Source organism: Protopterus annectens, chromosome 8.part0 (genome assembly GCF_019279795.1).
Source record: "Protopterus annectens isolate FY-2018-M chromosome 8.part0, PAN1.0, whole genome shotgun sequence".
Taxonomy (NCBI): domain Eukaryota; kingdom Metazoa; phylum Chordata; order Ceratodontiformes; family Protopteridae; genus Protopterus; species Protopterus annectens.
The window spans coordinates 835,943,064-835,965,018 of NC_056741.1; the positions used below are offsets into that span (position 1 = coordinate 835,943,064).

Consider the following 21,955-nt stretch of genomic DNA (forward strand, 5'->3'; position numbering starts at 1 on the left):
GTGTACTGCAGGGCGGACGTGTTTGGCTGTGGGGGGGGGGGGTATGCCAATTCATACAAGACGTATATTGCTTGGGGCCTCTCAACCCCATTAATGGTGCATGTGGACATATATGTTTCTGTTAATCTACCATTGCTATCTACAGATGTATGGCCATATATACACACACACATATATATATATATATATATATATATATATATATATATATATATATAGCTGCTTGCATATATATAACTATGTCCGTATATACCTACAGAGATATATATCTGTATACATATATGTAACTTGCTGTGTATATGTAGATGTATAGGTGTAGACATATATGTGTGTCAATGTAGGCATTTGCATGTATATATGTTCATATATATTCATTTATATGTATATATTTCTAATATATATATATATATATATATATATATATATATATATACATATATAGATATGCTGTATCTGTTTAGATATTAATATATGTACACACACACACATACTTCTACATATTGGTATACATTCTCTGTACTGTTGCATGACTGGGCTGGATGATATGTTTGTGAAAACATCAGAATTATGTATATCTGGCATTGCTTAGTGGTAAATCACTTTGTCTATGGTGTGCAGGGTCCTGGGTTTGAGCCTTGCTGAGGCTGTTTATTTTCTTGCTGGGCAGAACACGGGCAGGTAGCTACAGAGTGATTAAGGCACTATAAAGAAGTTGTAAGCGGGTTTGCGCATGTTTGCTTACTGCTGCTGAAATGTGCTTACTCCTGCTTACCCCCCTGCTAATTTCTTTAAAAAAAAAAAAAAGGGGGTTGATAGGAAAGTGATGAAAAAAGGGGCACAAACAGGGAAAGACAGTAGGGAAAATAGCCAGGGATGTGCAGGAAGGGTGTAGGGAAGGTCCATAGCTGCCCATTTCTTCTACACAACAGCTGTGCATATACACTGAATTTGGAGGTAGATTTGGGCACTCAAACCCTTGGGTGGGGGTGAGAACAATAATAAGTTGAGATGCCAATTAGACTGGATTACATGTGTCCAGTGGACACGTGTGCAAAATGGACAGCGATGTATGGGGCGAGATTTTTTTGTGGGAACAGATTGCCTTTTTTGTTTTATTCAGGTGAGAGTGGGATGTTGGGGAGGGGTAGTAGGTATATTTGGGGAGGTAGGTTGGGTAGGTTAACAGACAAGACAAACGACGCATAAAAGGGTGGTATATGACACGTGGGGGGTAAACACCTTGGACAGGGAGGGGTGATTGGAAGTCGCAAGCTCATGAGCCCCCAGATGGAAACAGTGGGACTTAGGTCCCCACCCATGGGCAGTCACCACTACACCTTCACGGCCTCAAAGGTGGCTGTGCTGGGGGCTGTGTAGGAGGGGCAGGCTCACCCTCTAATTGTGCCACATAGCCCTCAAGCTGGTGTAGCTTGTTTCAGATCTCCTTGTCGAGTTCGCTACACACCACAACCTTGACCTGATGGCGGGTGACAGGTACCTCTCCGCCCATACTCCCAGGGGAGGGCTGAACCCTATCCCCTGCAGGGGTTCCACCTGAAGGTGGTGCAGGACCAATGGAGGAGGAGGTTCCAGGCTAGGCCCCAGATGTGCTGGTGCCCAGTGCCATGGCCAGCTAAGGTGGGACAGGTGGGTCCGCTGGGACCGGCCTTCCCATGCGAGCTATGGTGTTGCAGTTTTAAGAAAGATATCAGTTAGTAACAGTCAACAGCATTCAGGATTAGTTATAACAGCATGCATAGGTATTTGCATTAACTGACGACACCAGATTTACAACAGTTGCACAGCGAGCAGAGCACATGCATATTTGCAACAACAGTGGCAATTACAACAGCATGCAGGTTTCATTGATGGCAACAGGCCACCATTATGGGAGTATTTTAACATAGCACATGCATAGAACCAAATGTGAATATATATAAACCAATAGGACATATGTCCCAATAAAAGTTTGGAGTGTACACATACCCATCGAGGTGTGTAATTAGGTTTTTGTAGCACATATGGTGGGGGTGAGAGAGAGAGGTCAATTAACAACTAATATTTCCCTGTAGTTTTCACAACTTTCTTAGTCACCTGCAGTGATCTGTCCCTTACATGTATTATTACACTACCCAATGTCTTTACTTTGTACAATGGTATGTTTGTAGATTAGTATATACGTGGACTGTGTCTTACGGATAGTCTACACCTCTTACCTGTAATAGCTGTTGAGAAAATCATTGTTAACACTACCTGACGATTTCTACACATACTCCCAGATTCCATGCTTGTTTCATAGTTTCATAGTTTCATAGTTTAGTACTAGGCTATCTGCCCTGGGGCATTTGCAAGCCTAGCCCTAGAGATGTGGCTTTCGCCACCCCATGTAGTGGTACTAAGGTGTATAGAATAAATTTAGAATACTGTGCCTTTGTCTAGTAGTGACACATTGAAGACCCCCTTACTTATTAAAATTAGTTTACTGTGCCTCTGTCAGGTAGTGACACAGGGGTGACCCCCGGGGTAAACCTACGATCTCCCATCCACTCGTCAAGATTTCTCTTGAAGAGAGTCAGTGAGGGGCTCTGCCTAACATGGACTGGGATTTTGTTCCAGAGTATGGGAAGCCTCTGAGTTATGAATCTGTCCCTCCAGCATGTTCTATTCATGTTTGTACTGAGGTTTAAATCTTTGGCTCTCGTGGTTCTTATGGATTTGGATTTTTTGAGATGGAGCATGTCCATCAATTCCTGGTTGGACATGGCCTTGTACGTCAGGCACAGATCACCTCTGAGCAGGTGGTATGCTACTGAATAGAGCTGGAGTTTCTTTAGCCTGGCAGCATATGACATATGTTGGAGACCCTTGATCCTCTTGGTGAGGTACTTCTGGGGTCTCTCCGGCTGTTGTAAGTGCCGGGTGAGGTACATACCAAATGGGGCATTGTACTCAATCATTGGCCTTAAGGGAGGAGTACAGGGACACGATGACCTCCTTTGATCTGGATGTGAACCCCTTCATGATAAGGTGGGCAAGGTAGAAAGTCTTTCTAACCACTTTGGCAATGTGGGTATCAAATGAGAGGTCACTATCAACTTGGGTCCCCAGGTCTCTGATTACTTTTTCGGTACTCAGTGGGTTACTGTCTATGTGATAATTTGTGGGTACTTTGTTTTTCCCAAAGGAGATGACTATACATTTCTTGGCATTCAGTTTAAGGCCATGATTCCGGCACCAGTTGTCCGTTTTGGTGAGGCCTTTCTGTAGGATGTATTTGTCAGCTGGTGTATCGACTATGGGACCTAGTTTGCAGTCATCTGCGAACTTTGTCAGCCACAACCCTCCCATGTTTGCTTTCACATCTGAGAAGTAAATGCCGAACAAGAGGGGTCCCAGGACAGAGCCCTGTGGGACACCACTTGTGACTGGCTTTGAGTCTGACATGGCTCCCGCAATCTTGACTTTATGGGTTCTGTTCTTTAGCCAGTTTGCAACCCATCTTGTGACATATGGATTTACATTTAAGCTGTTTAGTTTATCTATGATCCCCGAGTGGGGTATTGTGTCGAAGGCTTTAGCCAAGTCCAGGTAGGCTGTATGGACTGCCTTGCCCTCATCAATGGCTCTAGTGACTGTTTCGAAAAAGTCAACCAGGTTCAAAAGGCAGGATCTGCCCTTTACAAAGCCAAACTGGGTGGGATCAAGTGTCTGTAGGTCCCCAATGTCATTGTTTATGAGTTCCATAATAATTCTTTCCATAGCTTTGCAAACCAGGCTGGTCAATCTTATGGGGCGGTAGTTCCCAGGGTCTGTAGTGGAGCCTCCCTTGTGGAGTGGGACCACTGTTGCTGTACGCCACTGGTCAGGTACATATTCTGTAGTAAGGCTAAGGTTAAATAACATTTTTATATGCGGGTTTAGCTCCTCTTGGAGTTCACGTATCACGCAGCCGGGGATACCATCAGGTCCCATAGATGCTGTGTTTTTTTGCTTTGCTGAGGGCGGTTCTCACCTGGACATCAGAGATGACAGGGAAGTTACATTCAGCTGGGATGAGTATTTCTTCTTTTGGAGGTGAGGGAGGGGAGAAATTTGCACTGAACCTGTCTGCCAGAATGTTGGCAATATCTGTGGGTTCGGTAAATTTTTTGTCATTGTGTACTAACTCTGAGCATATCTGAGGGTTTCCGCCCAGGTTTCTAACATAACTGAAGAATGCCTTGTGGTTATCTTTAGTGTCCTTGGCGATTTTTCTCTCAAAGTTGGCCTTGAATGTTTTTATGAGAGAACGTAGCTTTCTACTAGTGCTGATCAGAGATGCCTTCCCTTTATGGGATTTTGCCCTGACGTGCAGTAGCTTCCTTCTTTTGTTATACAATTTGTTTATGGCTGGGGTCCACCAGACAGGACGCTTTCCTTTGGTGGAGAGGGTCTTGGTTTTATTTGGGATTGCACGATCCATGCATTCTTGGAGATGTCCGTAGAAAGCATTTGTGTAGGATTCAGCATTGTGGGATGTGGTTTCCATTGGCCCTGTGGGCTTAAATGATACCATCTCAGTCTTGAGAAGTGTAAAGTCTGCTTTTGAGAAGTTTCTCACTGTAGTCTTTTGTGCTGGGGGTGGTGGTGGTAAATGTATATCCAGGGTGATTAGTTTGTGGTCAGATCTCACCAGTGAGGGGAATACTTCCAGTGTGGAGCATTTTGTCCCCATGTTTGTGATGATCAGGTCTAGTATATTATCCCCCCTTGTGGGAGAGGTGACTAGCTGTTCCATTGCATTTGAGTTTATGAATTCCAGGAACCTTTGGGCTTGGGTGTTAGGGCTAGAATAGTGCACCCAGTCTATGTTAGGGTAGTTGAAGTCTCCCAATATGATGGTATTTGGTGAGACATTCATATCTTCCAATGTCTTCAGGAAGGCTGAGTGGGGTTCTTGAGATTGGGAGGGTGGTCTGTAACATGCAACCAGTTGTATAGCAGTTTTGCCTATTGTTAGCTGCACCTGGATGGTCTCCGATGCTTCATGAGTTGCCACTAACCTGGAGGTGTGGGTATCCTTGATGAATATGGACACTCCCCCTCCCTTTGTGGTTCGGCCCGGGTTTTGGGGCTGAAAAACATGATACGAGGTAAAGCCTGGTAGCACTGGGGTGCTCTCAGGAGCCTTGAACCAGGTCTCAGTTACAGCGCAGACATCGATGTTCTCCATACTGAGGAGTGCTTTGAGAGCCTGCATCTTGAGATTTAGACTTCTGGCGTTGAGCAGCATTACCCTTAATTTTTTTTCATTTTTGTTTTCTAAGGAGGTGAGTTCGCCTTTTGAGCCTTGCCTAAAAAAGGCACTATGGGGGTGGCAAGAGCCTTAGCTAATATCCGGAAGCCCAGTGGTGACAGGTGCAAGCCGCCCTCATGCAGCGTGGCTTGTCCAGCATGTCATCCCAAGCAGACAGACATTGGATCCCCCTAGAAAGACACCAGTAATTGAGCCAATTATTAAAGCTGATCATCTTGTCTTTGTATTGTGGCATCATTCTTGGTGAGGGCAGGATGCTGCTCAGGGTCAGGGTCATACCAGCCTGGGCTACATAATCAGAGAGCTCCTCTATGTCTCTTTTCATGTAGTCCAAGGAGGTACGTCTCAGGTCATTCACGCCAGCATGGACAATGACTGAGTCATATTTGTACGTGCTTTTGAGTGACCTGAGTGCATGTGTTATATGGCAGATCCTAGCCCCCGATAGGCAGCTTACCGTTACCCTCTCCTTGCTCAGCCTGGTAAGTGGGACATCAGTGTGTCTGACTATAGAGTCACCTATCACTAGTGTATCAGGCATAGTGTTTGGCTTTAAGGGCTGTGATTTATTGACACACCAATTTATTGAAGTATGTGTTGCATGTGTTATGTTTTGAGGTGGTGGATTTTTGGGTGTCTGCTTTGGGAGCCTCTGTTGTTTTGATAAGTTTTTTAATAGAGCCTCCAAGTATGTTTTTGCGTTATTATGTGCTTGATTTGCAGTTGGGGAAGGTCTATATGTGACTGGGTTTGTTGTGTGTGTGATTACCTTCTCCTCCTGTCTGGTCTTGCCAGTCCTGAGTTGAGAGAGTTCAGCCTCCAGTTTGGCTATATAGTTGCATCTCTCACATGTATTTGTGTTTGTTGGGAGGAGGAGAGGGTTGTCTGTGTACATGAGACAATTATAGCATTGTCTCAAGATTCCCAGATTAACCAGCTGAACAGGAGAAGATGCTAGCAATCTACCACTCGACATGCTAGAATATTATAAGAGAGTGCTGTGCCTTTAAGGGAAGTGGTTGGGGTGGTAGGTGGATGTAGTGCTTCTTGAGTTTGAGAGTGCTTGCTTAGAACAGAAGCTTTGAGAACAAGTACTATGCTTATAATATAATGAGTAGACTGGTTATTCTAAGAGTAGAGCTTTCTAAGGGAAAATTTGAAGAGCAGACTTGGCAGAACCAGAAAAAGTTTAACCCTGTTTAACCAGAATCGTGCAAAGCCGCGCAAATGCGGATTTTAAACGGGGAACTTCAAAAGAGCTAGAAATGGTCCAAAACAACCAATTACTACAAGTATATATGTGAACTGTGTTGTACCTACAGTTTACACCTCTTAACTAGTATAGCTGTTGAGAAAATCATTGTTAACACTACCTGACAATTTCCACACATACTCCCAGATTCCATGCTTGTAGACAAGCATATAAGTGAACTGTGTTGTACCTAGAGTCTACACTTCTTACCTGTTATAGCTGCGGAGAAAATCTTTGTTAACACTACCTGACAAATTCTACACATACTCCCAGATTCCATGTTAATGTTATGCACATACCTAACAATCAGTTATTGCATACACTCTGGTCATGGCTTGACAGGATGCAGGTATTAATGTGACATATTTGGAGAATAGCTGTCATACACTTTGGGTGAGATTATACAATGACAGGTTTGTTTTCATATACATTCTCTGACTATGTACAGGTCTGACTATCAGTTATATGTCATTAAAAGCTGCCTACATTTCTTGCATCATCACACTGATTTGTCAGGGGTACAGGTTACCGGGCAGCAGATTTGAGCCATTTATCCGGACATGCTGGACAGATCAGAACAGCTGAGGGGTATGATTATGCATACAGCTTACTACCTGAACATTCTGTCACAGTCTGTACAGTTGAAGGTTATGATTATGCATACAGATTACTATCTGAACATTCAAGCAGATTCTGTAGAGTAGTTGGATCTAATTATGCATACAGCTTTCTATCTGAACATTCTCACAAACTCTGTACAGTTGTGGGGTATGATTATGCATACAACTTACTACCACTCCTGAGATTGCTGTGTGTGGTAAAAATATTACAGTTGACATCACAGTAGACTGTACTATCAGGGAATTGGTGTGAAGCATTCCAATGTTTTCTTTCTAAGTCTCCCTCAGTTGTACAATATGACTGACCTCTTGGGACTTCCAAGATTGTTATACTGAACTTCCTGCACATTTTATCTGCGTTCAACAGTGTGGGTAACAATGCTTAATACAACAGTACTATTTATGGAATGCAGCACTTCAACAACATATGAAAGCAGAATGCACAAGCACTCCAGGTGTTATACTTTTATTCACAAGATATTACACCTTTATTTCCACATAACCAATATGACTTCCTGCCGTATTGTCTAGTTTATTTAGTACATCCCATATACAATACATTTTTATACTGGTACAACACTTTCTAGAGCTGTTATATTTATTTGTTATGACAGTACATGCAAGATTATTACTAACCTGCCTTGCGATGCAGCCTTTTCAGCCTAGCAGCATGGGCTTAGTGGTCCGCAGCCCGCTCATCTGCAACTGTCAGAGAAATACAATGATATTTAGCCATTACCTATCTATAGTATACACAAGCTAGGCAATCATTATCTATGTAGTAGAATGAGTACTTACTCAGTGCTGGGGCATCGGTCATCTGCCTTGATTCTTGGATCCACTGCTCCAAGAGATCCCCCCTCTGCCGCTTCAGGTCAGCATGGTGATGCCTGACCTGCTCACCAGTCCTGAGGATACCAGTGGCACTGGTGAGGTCATGGGCGAGACTGTCCAAGGCCTCCACTTTATACTGAGAGCCCTGGTACTGGCCCTGCAGTAGTTTCTACTCATGGTGTTTTACCAGGAGCCATACCATGAACCTGGACTCCTGGGTGGCCCAGCGCTGAGCTCTAAATCGAGTGCCTCCCCAAACTCCAGCCATTCTGCCTACAGCAGGGAGCTTCAACCAGTTATGGGAAGTATTTGCGCCTGTGGGGTTTAAATACACCCGATTTCTCATACTTTCCTGTGATTGGATGGTTTTGAAAAGGCTAAGCTATGGGCATACCTGCTTACCTAATGTTGGCATTGCTTAACGGGGTATACCACTGGGCAGACTGAGTTTGCCAGCCTACACATTGCTTACACCAACTAAGCTGAACTGTGCAATGCTTAGCGTTGCTTAATATTTCATTTGCATTATATTTTCCTTTTGGCATTGATTTATTATTCAAAACATCTTATATATGTGTCTGGTATCCATGATTCATGTGTACGTACACTGTATGGGGTCCTGGGGACTTCAACACTTTATTACAATAACAGCTCATATCTGGCCTTACTGCAGTACTCCAGTTCACGTATTTATGTTATGTAGCAGGTTATACAACATCACACTGTACATAAATTCCTTTTACATGTCCAGTTTGATTTTCCTATGGTGAAGATTTGTTTGTTGAAACCTCAATCTTATGTACTGCTATGATGGCTTAGTGGTTAACTTCTGTGACTGTAGTGTATAGGGTCATGGGTTCATGCCTTGCAGTGGCTGTTTATTTTGTTGCTGGCCAGAACATGGGCCATTGGATACAGAGTGATTAAGGCACTTTAAAGCAGCTGTACATGGGTTTGCGTGGAGCTAAACACTGCTAACTTCTGGTTACAGTTTTTTGTATTCAGTTAGCTTCTAAATTGCTTAATCTGTGTAGGCAGTGCTTAGTCCCGTGCAAACGCACTTAAATATGCTTACTACTGCTTACATATGCTTACTGCTGCTTGTTTGTGTTTAAACCTGCTTACTAGTGCCTTATTCATTATGACACTGACACTTCACATGTGCATTTCCTGCAGTACTCCATTTCATAAATATATGTTATCTAGTGGGTTTTGCAAAAAAATATTGGTTATTACATGCTTTACCATTTAAAACAGACTGTGTTGCAGTGGAACTCGAACCGGGAATGCCTGCTTGTTAGGTGAATGCTCTGCCCACTACACTATTGCTGTGCTGCTTAATTTGCATATATCTTCCTTGTTATCCTCTTCAGCCTTTTAAGCTGCTTTAACCATAGCTAAGCGATGGGCACACCCACACACCTACGGTTAGCTGTACTCGGATTTAAAAAAAATAAATAAAAGGGTTTCTTCATTTAATTTATATGTACTGTTGCTGTTGTACACATGGGGGACTGTTGGTGGGGATATGCGGACACCTATGAGCGGTCTCTCTCATTTCTTACCACTTTCTAGTGTTCTACATTACAGGGGCATGTTTATTCTGAGAGCTCTGCTCTCAGACACGCCTCCTGCACTCGTACACGCTCTGTGTAGGCCTAGGAGCTCGGGCAGTGCGCCTTATTAATATGCATGGTGTGCTGCTGTCCTAATCCTAAGCAGGCGCTTACGTGCAGGACTAAGCTAGTCCTGCACGGAAGTTTAGTAAATCTGGGGAAATGTTTAATAGTTTTTGGTTTTCTTTGGTCTTAAAGGAATCTTAGTTATGCTCTCTCCTGATATGAACATTTTTCACAATATTAGTGATTTAAGTTTTAGGGATAATATGTTCTTCACCTAACTGTTGATTAAAATTGATCTCAGCATAGTTGCAAATAATCCATAACTGTGACATTGTTAACAAAATTTTAATATGTATAGATGGGTGCAGGGTACCTCTATCACTAATCATTTACTGAAAAAGAAATTAAACAGTTGTAAAAGTTAACAATGCTTAGGTAGAAAAATATCTACATGCAGTTTTTTAAATTAAATGCAGCTGGAATCATTGCCTGGCTTTTATAATCCACTGTTTCTTTATACAGGCTGACTACACTGACCCAAATGTGTACATAAATGCTGTCATTGGTGTGTCCACTTTTTGTTCCTTCTACGGCTACCTGCTCTTCTACAAGGCCACAAAGAATGCCCTGACTGGCTATGGATTACGGTCTAAATTTATCTGCATTATTGTGATACTGGTACTCTGCGGCCTACAAAGTGGTATCCTGGAGACAATGGCTGCAGTAAATGTCATTCCATGCTCACCTCCATTCTCAATCATCATGCGCTCACAGAGTAAGTACTGCAGCAACTATCTGCTTTTATGACTTTCAGCCTTTCAAGGGTACAACCATTTAAGCATCTAATAATAATGCTCAGCTTGTAGATTGATGATTTAAAAATGAACAAAAATAACAAAGTTCATGTGTTACATATATTCAGATTACTCAGTAAAATAGTACAAATGTGTATTTTTCAATGAATTTGATATAAGACTCTCCACCATTGAATTTGTGCAGTAAACAGTAATATTACATACAGACCTAGGGGTAGTGTTTAATGTCTATAGACTATGAATAGTTGTATGTTCTAAATGTCTATGGTGTGTTTTGTTGAGACAGGTGAGTGGAGTCGAAAGGTGTTAAAGTGTTTCTGCATGTGCTAGTGAGTTAGAGTTAGGGTTAGAGATACGTTAAGGATAGGTGTTGTAAGTTTGTGTGCTAGTGTGTGTATTTTACTGTTAGGGTAAAGGTTAGTTAAGGGGATAGATGTAGTGTTGTTAGTAAACGCTTGTGTGTCCAAATGTGTCTTGTGTAGTGGCAGCATTGCAGGAAGGTTTTTATTAAGGTAAGGTGTAGGGTTAGGGTTGGCGGAAGGGGCAGTGTTAGAGTTAGAATTAGGATCTATTACCAACACACACACACACACACACACACACACACACACACACACACACACACACACACACACACACACACACACACACTAACAATTCCATCAGACCAAATTTGTCTGAACAGTGGTACTGTTAGGGAAAACGTTTTTTGGAAGATAAGGTGCAAGGGCAGGGTTAGTGTTAGGGATAAGATTAGTGTTAGCGCATATGAGCAATGATGGACAGGGATATCTTCTAGAGGAATCAAAACCTGATCTGCTTTTTCCACTTGTGAACATTTTATTTCTAATAAAACTGTAAGTGTTTTGTTTGAATTTTTGTGTATTTCATTTTTTATGGTTGCATATTTTAGGTGTGCATCCTTTTCAGCAGTTTGTGTGATATAGTAAGTATATGCTTCTATTAATCAGAATTCTCATGTCACATTGACATCTGTTTTGTTGACACATTTTGGAAACATGCTCCTTTCTCTGGTATAGTGTGATCTCAGAATTAGTATATATAATTAGCAGGGGTGGGTGCAGGGAGGTTTGGTCCCCAGATAGTAGTTTTCCTTTGCATGGTTAAAGTTGTGCCACAGAGCTTACATGTAAGGGTATCAACATTTTTCTTTTTCATCTATTGCAGCTGTTTTTTAGTGTCACTCTTCTGAAGTTTAGATAAACTTCAGCAGATCTGAAAATAAATATATTATATATGTATAAAATCCTATCTGCACACAACCTCACAAACATAAAAAGTAATTACAATATTTTGATCCAAGGCAATATAGGAAAGTACTCAAGTTCTTCATTCATCATTCCTTATCTTTTGAGGCCCCATCTGCCTAATCTGGTGGTAGCTCTGTTGGAGGTAAAAGACCCCATGGTACTTAGCAAAAAGAGTAGTGGAAGTCCCCCTGTTCCCTGGCCAAATTTCCCATTTCCAGTATGAACACCACCTTAAGTCTCCTCAGAAAAAGAGACCACTATTTTAGTGAGACTAACCTTGTCAACAAAGTGTAAATAAAATAAAAATAAAGCTAACAGAAGGAACCCAACAAGTCTCATAAATCTGTCAGAATGATAAATCTTAAAGCAGCTGCCTCACTTATCTTTTGGCTTCTGTTACTGCTTCATCACCTCTATGCCTTGTTTCTCATGCCATCTTAAATTTTTCTATTGAATTAATTTCTTCAGTATCTTAACATAACTTATTGCCACTCTGCATCACTCTGAAATGCTTTACCACTGACTGACATCTATGAACACTCCTTTCTCCTCTCATGTAAGGCATTGTATACCAGTAGGTTGCTGCAGAACCTGTACTAGAATGGCAAGAGTTCTGTATCCAAGATACCTTTAAATTAAAAACATGCTGCTGGTTTACCTTGTTTTCCATATTCCTTTCTCTTTCTTATAGTGCTGGATTAGCTTATGTGAAATATATGTCTTTCTGTCTGTTTATTTATTTATTTATTTATTTTTTAATTATTTAACTATTTATTTATTTTCTAGACCAGGAAAGTCTGACTGGGCAAACACCTATTTTCAGCAGAGGCCTAGTGAGAAAAACTCTACAAAATTTACAAAACTTACAAACAGAATTAACCCTTCTCAAATAATAGTAAAATAAAATGCTTATTTACAAACTGGAGAAAGCATTATGCTCAAGGCTAGGGACATACCTGCCTGGAACACATACTCAAAGAGCTTGACCGTGTCTCTCTGCATATGACTTGGCTGACTAAGTTTGCAGATGACTGCAAACTGGGTGCTATAATAGAGTCTCCGGCCGACATGGAGATCCTCCAGAAGGGCCTAAATGAGACTGATGCATGGTGTCAAAGCCATGGTCTCAAGCTAAATGCAAAGAAATGCATAGTAATCCCCTTTGGAAAAAACAGAGTACCCACAAACTACAACATAGGAGGTAATTCCCTGAAATCTGAAGAAGAAATAAGGGATCTAGGGACCCAAGTAGATAGTCAGCTTTCCTTTGATAACCATGTTGCCAAAGTGGTTAGAAAATCCTTCTATGTGACCTATCTGATCACGAAAGGGTTCGCATGAAGATCTAAGGATGTAGTGGTGCCCCTCTACTCTTCCCTCATCAGACCCATTATTGAGTACAATGCACCAATTGGAATGTACCTGGCTAGACATCTCCAGCAGCTGGGAAGACCACACAAAGGTACCTAACCAAGAGGATTACTGGCCTCAAACAGTTGCCCTATGCAGCACGATTGAAAAAGCTAAGACTGTTCTCTGTTGCATACCACTTTATCAGAGGCGATCTCTGTCTAACGTACAGAGCCATGTCCAACCCAGAATTGTTGAACATGCTCCATCTTAGCAAAACCAAATCTACTCGAGCTACATGCTCTAGGGATATAAACCTCAACACAGCAATGAATAGAACATGCTGGAGGGATAGATTCCCTTCGCAGAGATTTCCCTTACTACGGAACAGGGTCCCGATCTACATAAGACAGAGCCCCTCACTATCACTCTTCAAGAGGAACCTTGATGAGTGGATGGGTAACAGAAAGTTCACACCGGGGATCACACCAACAGCACTACTAGATAGGGGCCAAGGGTACTAGCTGCTAGTACAAGGGTCTAGGGAACTACTAAAGGGGTGGTGAATACCGCACAATGTGGCTGGGCTAATATATGCCTTCGGGCAGATAGCCCAGTACCAACCTATGAACCTATGAACCTATATAGTCCAGTTGGGTACATCTCAGGTCATTCACACTAACATGAACTATGACAGATTCATAACGGTACTTATTGCTGAGAGACCTGAGTGCATGCATGATTTGGTGAATCCTGGCATCAAACAGGCAGCTGACTGTGACTTTCTCCTTGTCCAGCCTGGTGAGTGGGATATCTGTGTGTCTCACTATTAAGTCTCTAAAGACAAGAAACTTGTTTTTTGAGTGTTATGCCTTACTGGCTTGGTGGGTGAGATTTTGGTGTTGCTATGTGTCATGGGTGCTGTGGAGACTGTGTTAGGTGTAGCAAACTTGTGTTTTGGAGGTCTCTGGTGTTTCAGTAAGTTTTTCAAGAGAACCTCTGCATCTGCGGATTTACATGTCTGATGCATACTATGGCTATGAGTAGTGGTATGTGTATGAGTAGTGGTACTATGTGAATATGTAGTGGCTGGTGAGTTGACAACCTTCTCCGTGTTACTGTTTTGAGTGAGAGAGAGACAGCATGGATTCTAGATTCTTGGTGTAAATACATCTCTCGCACTCTGTACTAGACTGTGTTATTAGTAGAGAGTTGTCTGTGTACATGAGGCAGTTGCTACACTGCCTCAAGAGACTCAAGTCAACAAAGTTGGCAGAAGAAACAAGGGGAGTCCAACTGTCCATAATGCTAAGTTGAAAACTGTTGTCACTAGGGGCGGCTTTTCAGAAACGATCACAGAGGAGCTCAGTGAATAGATATTTTTGCTTGGGTTTTAAGGGAAAATTTGTTGAATTTAACTATCCAGCTTTGGCACAAACTTGTGTGGCATTTGCGACAACAAACAAGCAAAAACCTGTTCAGATGCAGGGCCTAAATACAAGAAGCTAAAGCTTGAAAAAAAACTCTAAAAAATTCAAAAGGTCCAATGAGGATGATTATTCCAAGCCCTAGACTGGCTTCCCTTTACTAGTCAGGTGCCAATCAAACACAATTCTCTTACAAAAGTGTAAATAGGCCCCTTCCAATCCAAGATTGCCAGGAAAACGTGCTCAGAACAAACAAACCACTACAAACAGTTCCAGAAGCAGCAGGCTTGGAACTGGACTATGCTACAGCTACTAGCTACCCTAGTTTCAGCGGGAAACACTAGATCATATTTAACACAGCAGCATAATAGCAGTGAGACACTGAAAAAATTTGTTTATTTATTTTATTTTTCTTTTGTTAACCGGGATGGTCCGACTGGACAAGATCCATTTACAGCGGAGGCCCGGTGAGAAAAGCTCCACATAAATTCATAAACATAAAATAGCAACAATACTGTTATTATACATAGTGTTAAAAAATGTTGTTATACAAGTAGTATTCTAGTGAGAGAAGAAAAACAGTATAGGCAATTCAAAACAGCAGTATTTACATATGTACAATCTGTTTGTTGTAAAAAAAAAACAGACAGAGATTACAACAGGTTCATATATTCTAAGGGATAGCATTTGTACCAAGTATGTTTCCTAAAGGCATGTCCTATGAGAGTAAGAGAGAAAGTGTAGAAGTAACAAGTTTTAGAATTATGTGACATATGGACAGAGCCAAGAATTTATAAGCTGGGACTTCAGGGAGTTTTTGAATTGTATGGTATTTGATGCAGAAGTCACAGATGGAGGGGGATTGTTCCAGGTTTTTGCTATACTATGTGAAAATAGAGCTTTGCCTGCTGTGTTGTTAGCTGGTGAGATAGAGAGAAGTGATTTGCTGGCAGAGCAGAGTGGATGATTTGGTGTGTAGATAGTCAGCAATTGCCTAAGAGCGGGAGTTTTGTTGGGTTGTTTTAGGTTTTTGTAAGCTATGACAAGTTGGTGATAGGTTAGTAGCTGTGGGAGCTCAAGCCACTGAAGCTGTTTAAAAGGTATGCAGTGATGGGTTCGAAATGGGGAATTATTAGCAAACTTGGCGATTTTGTTGTAACAAGAGTCAAGTTTGTCTAGGTCAGATTTCCTAATATAAGTGAGAATTGGGGCTGCATACATTAGTGTGGAAAGAAGGTGAGTCTGAGCTAGGGTGACCTTAGCCTGATCTGATAGTTTTTATGTCTGTATAGGGAACCCATTTTTGTGCACCTTTTTATGGTTTGAGAGATATGGATGTCAAAATGGAGGTTGTTATCTATTTCAACACCAAGGAGCTTGGTGTGGAGGGAGGGTAAAATGACAGTACCATTATCTGAGATGATAGAAAAGGAAAGTGGAGATGTTTTTGCTTTGTTTGGGGTGAATAGAGGTAATTTTGTTTTGTTTGGATTTAAGATGAGTTGAATATTAGTGATCCACTTTTCAAATAAGGCAAAGGATTCTTGGGTTAGCTGGTGTAGGGTGGAAAGAGATGAGGCGGAGCAGATTAGGGTGGAATCATCTGCATACTGTATTAATGAGGCCTGCAGGGTGGAGGTGTGGAGGTTATTAGTGAAGATAGAAAAGAGCAGTGGACCCAATATGGAACCTTGAGGTACACCAATGGTGGTTGGGAGTAGTGGGGATAGAACTCCTTGCCACTGGACAGCTAGTTGTCGGTTTGATAGATAATTCTCAAACCAAGCAATAGTGTTACTGTTAAAAGCTAAAGAATTTACAGTATCTAATAGTATAGGGTGAGAAGCCATAGCAAATGCTTTGGAGAGATCCAGGAATATAGCAGATACAACTTTGTTGTTATTACAATGTTGGTTAACCATGTTTGTGAAGAAGAGAAGAAAATGTTTAAAACAGCAGAAAATCAGACAGAAAGCTCTAAAGAATGATTTAAACAGTTAACAGATAAGTTAATAAAGTACTGCTTGATGGAAAAAAAAACAGAGCAGGCAGAACAGATAGCTTTAAAACAGTGAAAAAATACCAGTACATACTTAACAAACAGCGGAAGCAACCAAAAAGCTTGCTAAACATTGAAACAACAAGAAAATTTGATTTTGCAGGCACAGTGTAGCATGCAATTGCAGTATAACAGTGTAGTTTAGTACACAGTATATAAATACAGTATAAAAGTAGGTGCATGCAATAAAAAGTGCAGTAAATAGTATAAATACGCAAAAAAAAGAAAAAGAAAAAACAGGCAACTTATGTTTTTTTGGAAGCTCAGAAGCCTCTAGTCGTCTGGTATCTCAGCTCAGAGCTGCGGCTGGTAGCCCACCTCAGTTCAGCTTGGTACAAACAAGCAGAAGTCTGTTCAGATATAGGAACTGAATAATTTATGTAATGTTGCCTAGATTATAGGATATATAACAATGTATGTAATATATAATGTTTGTAAATGCCAACTTGTTAATATAGTTTGATTACTTTTATATAATTATAAGTTTGCCTATGTCAAAAAAAAAGAACAGAGGAAAGAGGATATAAAAATCGCATGTGTTGATTGTTACAAGTAGTGAAAGAGTGAACATTGTATATATTATTAGCAGGGTAGTGAGGATGAGCATAACCCGGAGTTAAGCTGATGGTGTTTTCATTATAGTTCTAATGATTTTGATGAAGTAACCAATTACTCTCGCACTTCTAAATGATTCAGGCATTTATATTGTACTGAGGAGTAAGCTGATATGGTAAAAATCATCATCCATTTGACAGCAATTATATATTTAGCTATAATTACTACAGTTTGTCCACAAAAGCAAATGGTGCATGGTTTAATTTCAACAGGACAGGGTAAATCCATCATCACTATCAGTCAAGTAATGATTATTAGTATTATATAAATGTATTATATTAGTATTATATAAATGATGTGCCTTATCAGTTTCAAATATGTGTTTTGTTGCATGGTTTGTCTTTGCACCAAAATGATTCAGCAGGGGTGACTGCATGTATTGTACACATGTAGTTTGCTCTTTGTTTTGTCTCTGTATATATTCAGTGCTCTGAATGTGTGTGGTTTCCTTTTCTTACAATGTGGGTGTACGATATTAGCAGATTTTTGTTTCGATTAAATTTATAATATTTTGGAACCTCTAATAAAAGAAAAGAAAATGTGAGGGGTTATGCAAATTTCAGCCATCCTGCAGCTCAGGTTTAATATTTTTAACTCCATTTATGGTGACAAGGTTATTTTGTTTCTTTTCTGATTTAAACAGATTTTCATGCTGTGGTAATTATATTTTACCAACACTAGGAAGAGGGAATTTAACCCTTCAAGTAGATCATTTTGAGGGATGTTGATTATAACTTCCTGATGCACAATATGAAACTTACTGAGGGACACTGAGACATCATCTTTCTTGCTCCTTGTTGCCATTAGGGTGATGGACTTACTGTTTCTGACTGACATAATTACTCAGTGATACATCTCATATTGCTGGTGAAGTGAAATGGTGTGGAAACAGCTGATGTAATTAGGCCAATCAGCCTTCACCACAATGTATTCTGGTACACTTACCCAAGTATGGATGACAGTATGCCCCAACTAATTAAACTAGTGGCAAAGACATTAATACATTCCATTTAACTCCTATTGCCTTTGTTGGAGCCTGGAATTTGTCATGTTCTCTCATCTTATTTTCTTTGGACATCAGTATAGTTCAGTGGTAAAGGGTTCTCCCTTCTCCAATCCATGAAAAGAAGTTTGAGCCAGACTGTGTGAAATTAGTGTGTTGCTTTGTGCTGTTTTTTTTTTCACACTAACATGCCAGCTTAATGGCAACTTTAAACTCTTCATATATTGCATTTTCCTTGTGATTTGAGTTGTGGCTAAAATCCAGTAGGCCATTTTAGTTATCTTAAGAAATAAATCACTTGGCCTTTGTAATTCTCTTTTTCTTGAGTATTGCATTCTAGAGTTGCCACCTATTTGCTCCTTTTCATAACAGTCAGAAATGCAGGTTCCCTTTCTGGAAATCTCATTTTAGTGAGTTCTTTTCAGGAATTTTGAGTTAGTCTGAGTTCCCTTAAAAAAAAATTTCTGAAATTTGTACTGATCGTTAAAATGAATTCTGTTTCAGAATAGCTTTTTACTGGTTTTAACAAGTAACTTGTGGGGTGTAAAATGTTACAGTTCTGAAATAATTACTATAATCATTCTAGTCTTCTTCATGTTGTAATTGAAATAGAAGTAAAGAACACTGAAAAAAATTTGGAAACATTTTTTATTTTAGCAAAATAACGAGTCTGGCTTCCAGTTCCACATTCTCTCTCTAGTGATCAAATACACTTTTTTGGTTCCAGTAAAATGCTGTGAATGTGAATACTGTCTTTTTTGTGTCTTAGTAACCTAGTGACTGTTACAGCTTTGTCACCTTAACACTTTCAAGATGGTGGTATCACAACTATTTCCTGCCATCACCGGTATTAGCCTTTCTCTACTCTTTGCTATGCCACTGGGTCTCAATATGACACACTTGTGGTTTCATACTTTCAGGCAGTGGCCATGGTGCTATATTCGTGAAGTTTCTATAATGTTCTATGACATTATGTATTGTATTCCCTCTGTTCTAGCTGCTCACAGTACTGCACATTTACACCCAGATAGTCTGTGTTGAGATTCCTGGCATACTGCTAGATATATAACCCCAAACTAACATGAGTGCTGTTAACTGCCACTTCTGCCAATCTGTATGCTCTACATTTCTCATTTTAGAAGTTTTGATTCTCTGTTTCTGGTCATAGTAGATTTAAAATAGTATCAGTTTATTGACTAGAGACATTTGTGTTTTTATCTCAGACTGCATACATCTTTGAGAGTTTGAAATAAATTAATGCAAAACATTTCTTTTTGTTTCTCTCTTTACAGTTATTTATCACTATGCAATAATTGTAGAGATGTTTTTCATTGGCTTATTTGCCCGTTACTGCTTTCGGAAAGTGGAACCCAGTGCAGAAAGAACTAACACAGACAAGTCCTGTCCTTCATCTTCCTCCTTTTCTTCCATAAGACCTAAAGTCAACAAGTCCATCCAGACAGATTATGTTGAACTGGACAGACCAGGATTTTCAGACACAGATGATATTTCATGGGGCATCAATCAGGGCTACCACAGTGATAGCGAGGACAGCCTCTGCCGGATAGAACATGCTCCACTGGACAAGTTTGATTTTGGTCCTGGACTTGCATTCCGAATGAACAATTTTCACATGTCCTCTTCAAAGAACTCCCAGCCTGATCCTAAACCTGTGAATTGGAAAGTTAACTTACCTCAGACCGTTCCTGCACAGAACAACGCAACCTTGGAGGCAAACTGTATCCAAGTCACAGCTGAGGTCCACTGTAAGGATACAAATGAGATCACTGTTGTATAGAACTCACAATATAAGGAGGATGAGACTCAATTTCAATAAAATGTCACATCTGTTTGCACTATATGGAACAGGTGGAATTCTCTTTTAAAACTGGAGTAAAGCATCTTAGGGAGCCTTTGTAAACTCTTGTTTTGAAACAACCATTTGCTACAGATTTTACAAATTCTCTTTTAGTCGTGGATCTGACCAGTATTCCTGGTCAGCTCATAGTTCTAGTACTGAAAGGATGTTTGTTACCTCCATTCTACTGTAAATATTTCAACTACTGTCTGATTTGGTTAATATATTTATTGTACAAAAGGTAGACGTAGAAGATATTCTAAAAATGTAAAAAAACTATCCTTTGTTGCTTGTGAGCAACATTTCAGGTAGTAATGGCCCTGATCCAAGGGGTCTGTTACAGTATTACAAATCCAGTTGGCTACTTTTGTGAAGGCTATTGCTGACTACACTGTTAATGATTTAGAACTGAATGTCTTGCACTCCATCAGTGTTTTATGCATGTAGAATCCTGCTTTGTCATGGTTGCATATACTATCAAGAAGCAAAACATGTTGCTGTCTTTTGGATTCATGTTCTCTGATTACTGTACCTTATTTTATATTTGACACAGAAGGCAAAAGGGATTTGTTGATGGTATTTATAGTTAAGGTGTCATTTTAAGGGCAATAGTTAACGCAATGTAACTTATCAATTTAAGTGTTGATATAGACATAACATAAAGGACTCCAAATGATCATATTGTTTTCATGGTTTGTACAAGACAGAAATATAGGCCAAAATTTATCACAATCCATTTCTGAGACACTGTTTAGTTAAGTTTGTAATTAGCTCATCTTGAAGAGGGCATCTGATTACCCCTCCCTCAACTTCGCAATGTCATCCCAAACTTTCCTGCCTCTTTACAACTGCATCAGACCTTATTCTACTTATAAAGGATTCATTAGAGAAAGCATGGTATTTGTGCAATCAATTTAACAAGTTAGAGAAACTATATTTATATTACTGGTCTATTATTATTTTGTTCATCATGGAACTGTGAAATGCTTTATTGCAGTCTGCTAAGTATCTAGAAAGTATTAAATGCGCAACAGCAGTTCATTAGATTTTCTCTGGTAAACAACTTTAAAACTTGTCAGCCATTTGCTTATAGAATTAGTTTAAGATAAAGTGCAGAAATTATTTTTACACATTCTACAGAGATGGGCAGTGTACTTTCACATGATACATTATGACTGGTCTAAGACCATGATGTGCAACATTCATACTTATATAACTCTTGTTCACAAGGACATAGATATTTTAGGGCCATAGTAAAAGTGGTAAAGTATAAGCTGCTTGCACTTTAAATGCAGACCTGCAATAATAAATTATATCACATTTGTGTGTGTGTATATCTATCTATCTATCTATCTATCCATATATATATATATATATATATATATATATATATATATATATATATATATATATATAATATTTATCAGACATGTCATGGCTGAACTAATCAGATGAAGGCTGGCTTAATGAGAGCCTTCAGAATCAGTGCCTTCAGTAGCACAACTAATTGAGGGATTATAGGTTGAGGTAACATATATGCATCTTCCATGTTACATGCAGTCACAGATGATTATATTAATAATTTACTACAACCCCTTTCTAACAGTTATTCAATAAACAGTTCTCTGCCGTGTGCATTGCAGAGATTCTTGCCTTTTTTCAGATTTGCCCTTACCATGGTACCTATGCAGTGTAAGAGCATGGTGCCCTTGCACAGATGCTTGCTTTATTTACTTAGGTGTCCAAACTTAGGCATTTTATGTATAAAAATAAATGAAAGAAAAAGCAATCAGGGATGGTCATTTGCTCTACAAGACTTAGAAAGTATTGTCTACTAGATCCTGGAAACAGCTAGTAGACTGTCTGCTGACAATTTGAGAGGCCTTCCCAGGGAAGTGAGTAATAGAAGCTTTTTCAAATAGATTTAATTTGC

The 21,955-nt window shown here is 40.0% G+C and overlaps 1 protein-coding gene across 1 annotated transcript in view; it reads left to right on the forward strand.

The window, feature by feature from the left end:
* Positions 1-19,962, forward strand: part of LOC122808351 (organic solute transporter subunit alpha-like) — a 187,600-nt gene extending 167,638 nt beyond the window's left edge. The window contains exons 5-6 of the mRNA XM_044079317.1: positions 10,147-10,399; positions 19,457-19,962. Of these exons, the coding sequence (XP_043935252.1) occupies positions 10,147-10,399; positions 19,457-19,962 (759 nt within the window). The remainder of the gene's footprint in view (positions 1-10,146; positions 10,400-19,456) is intronic.
* Positions 19,963-21,955: the final 1,993 nt, after the last annotated feature.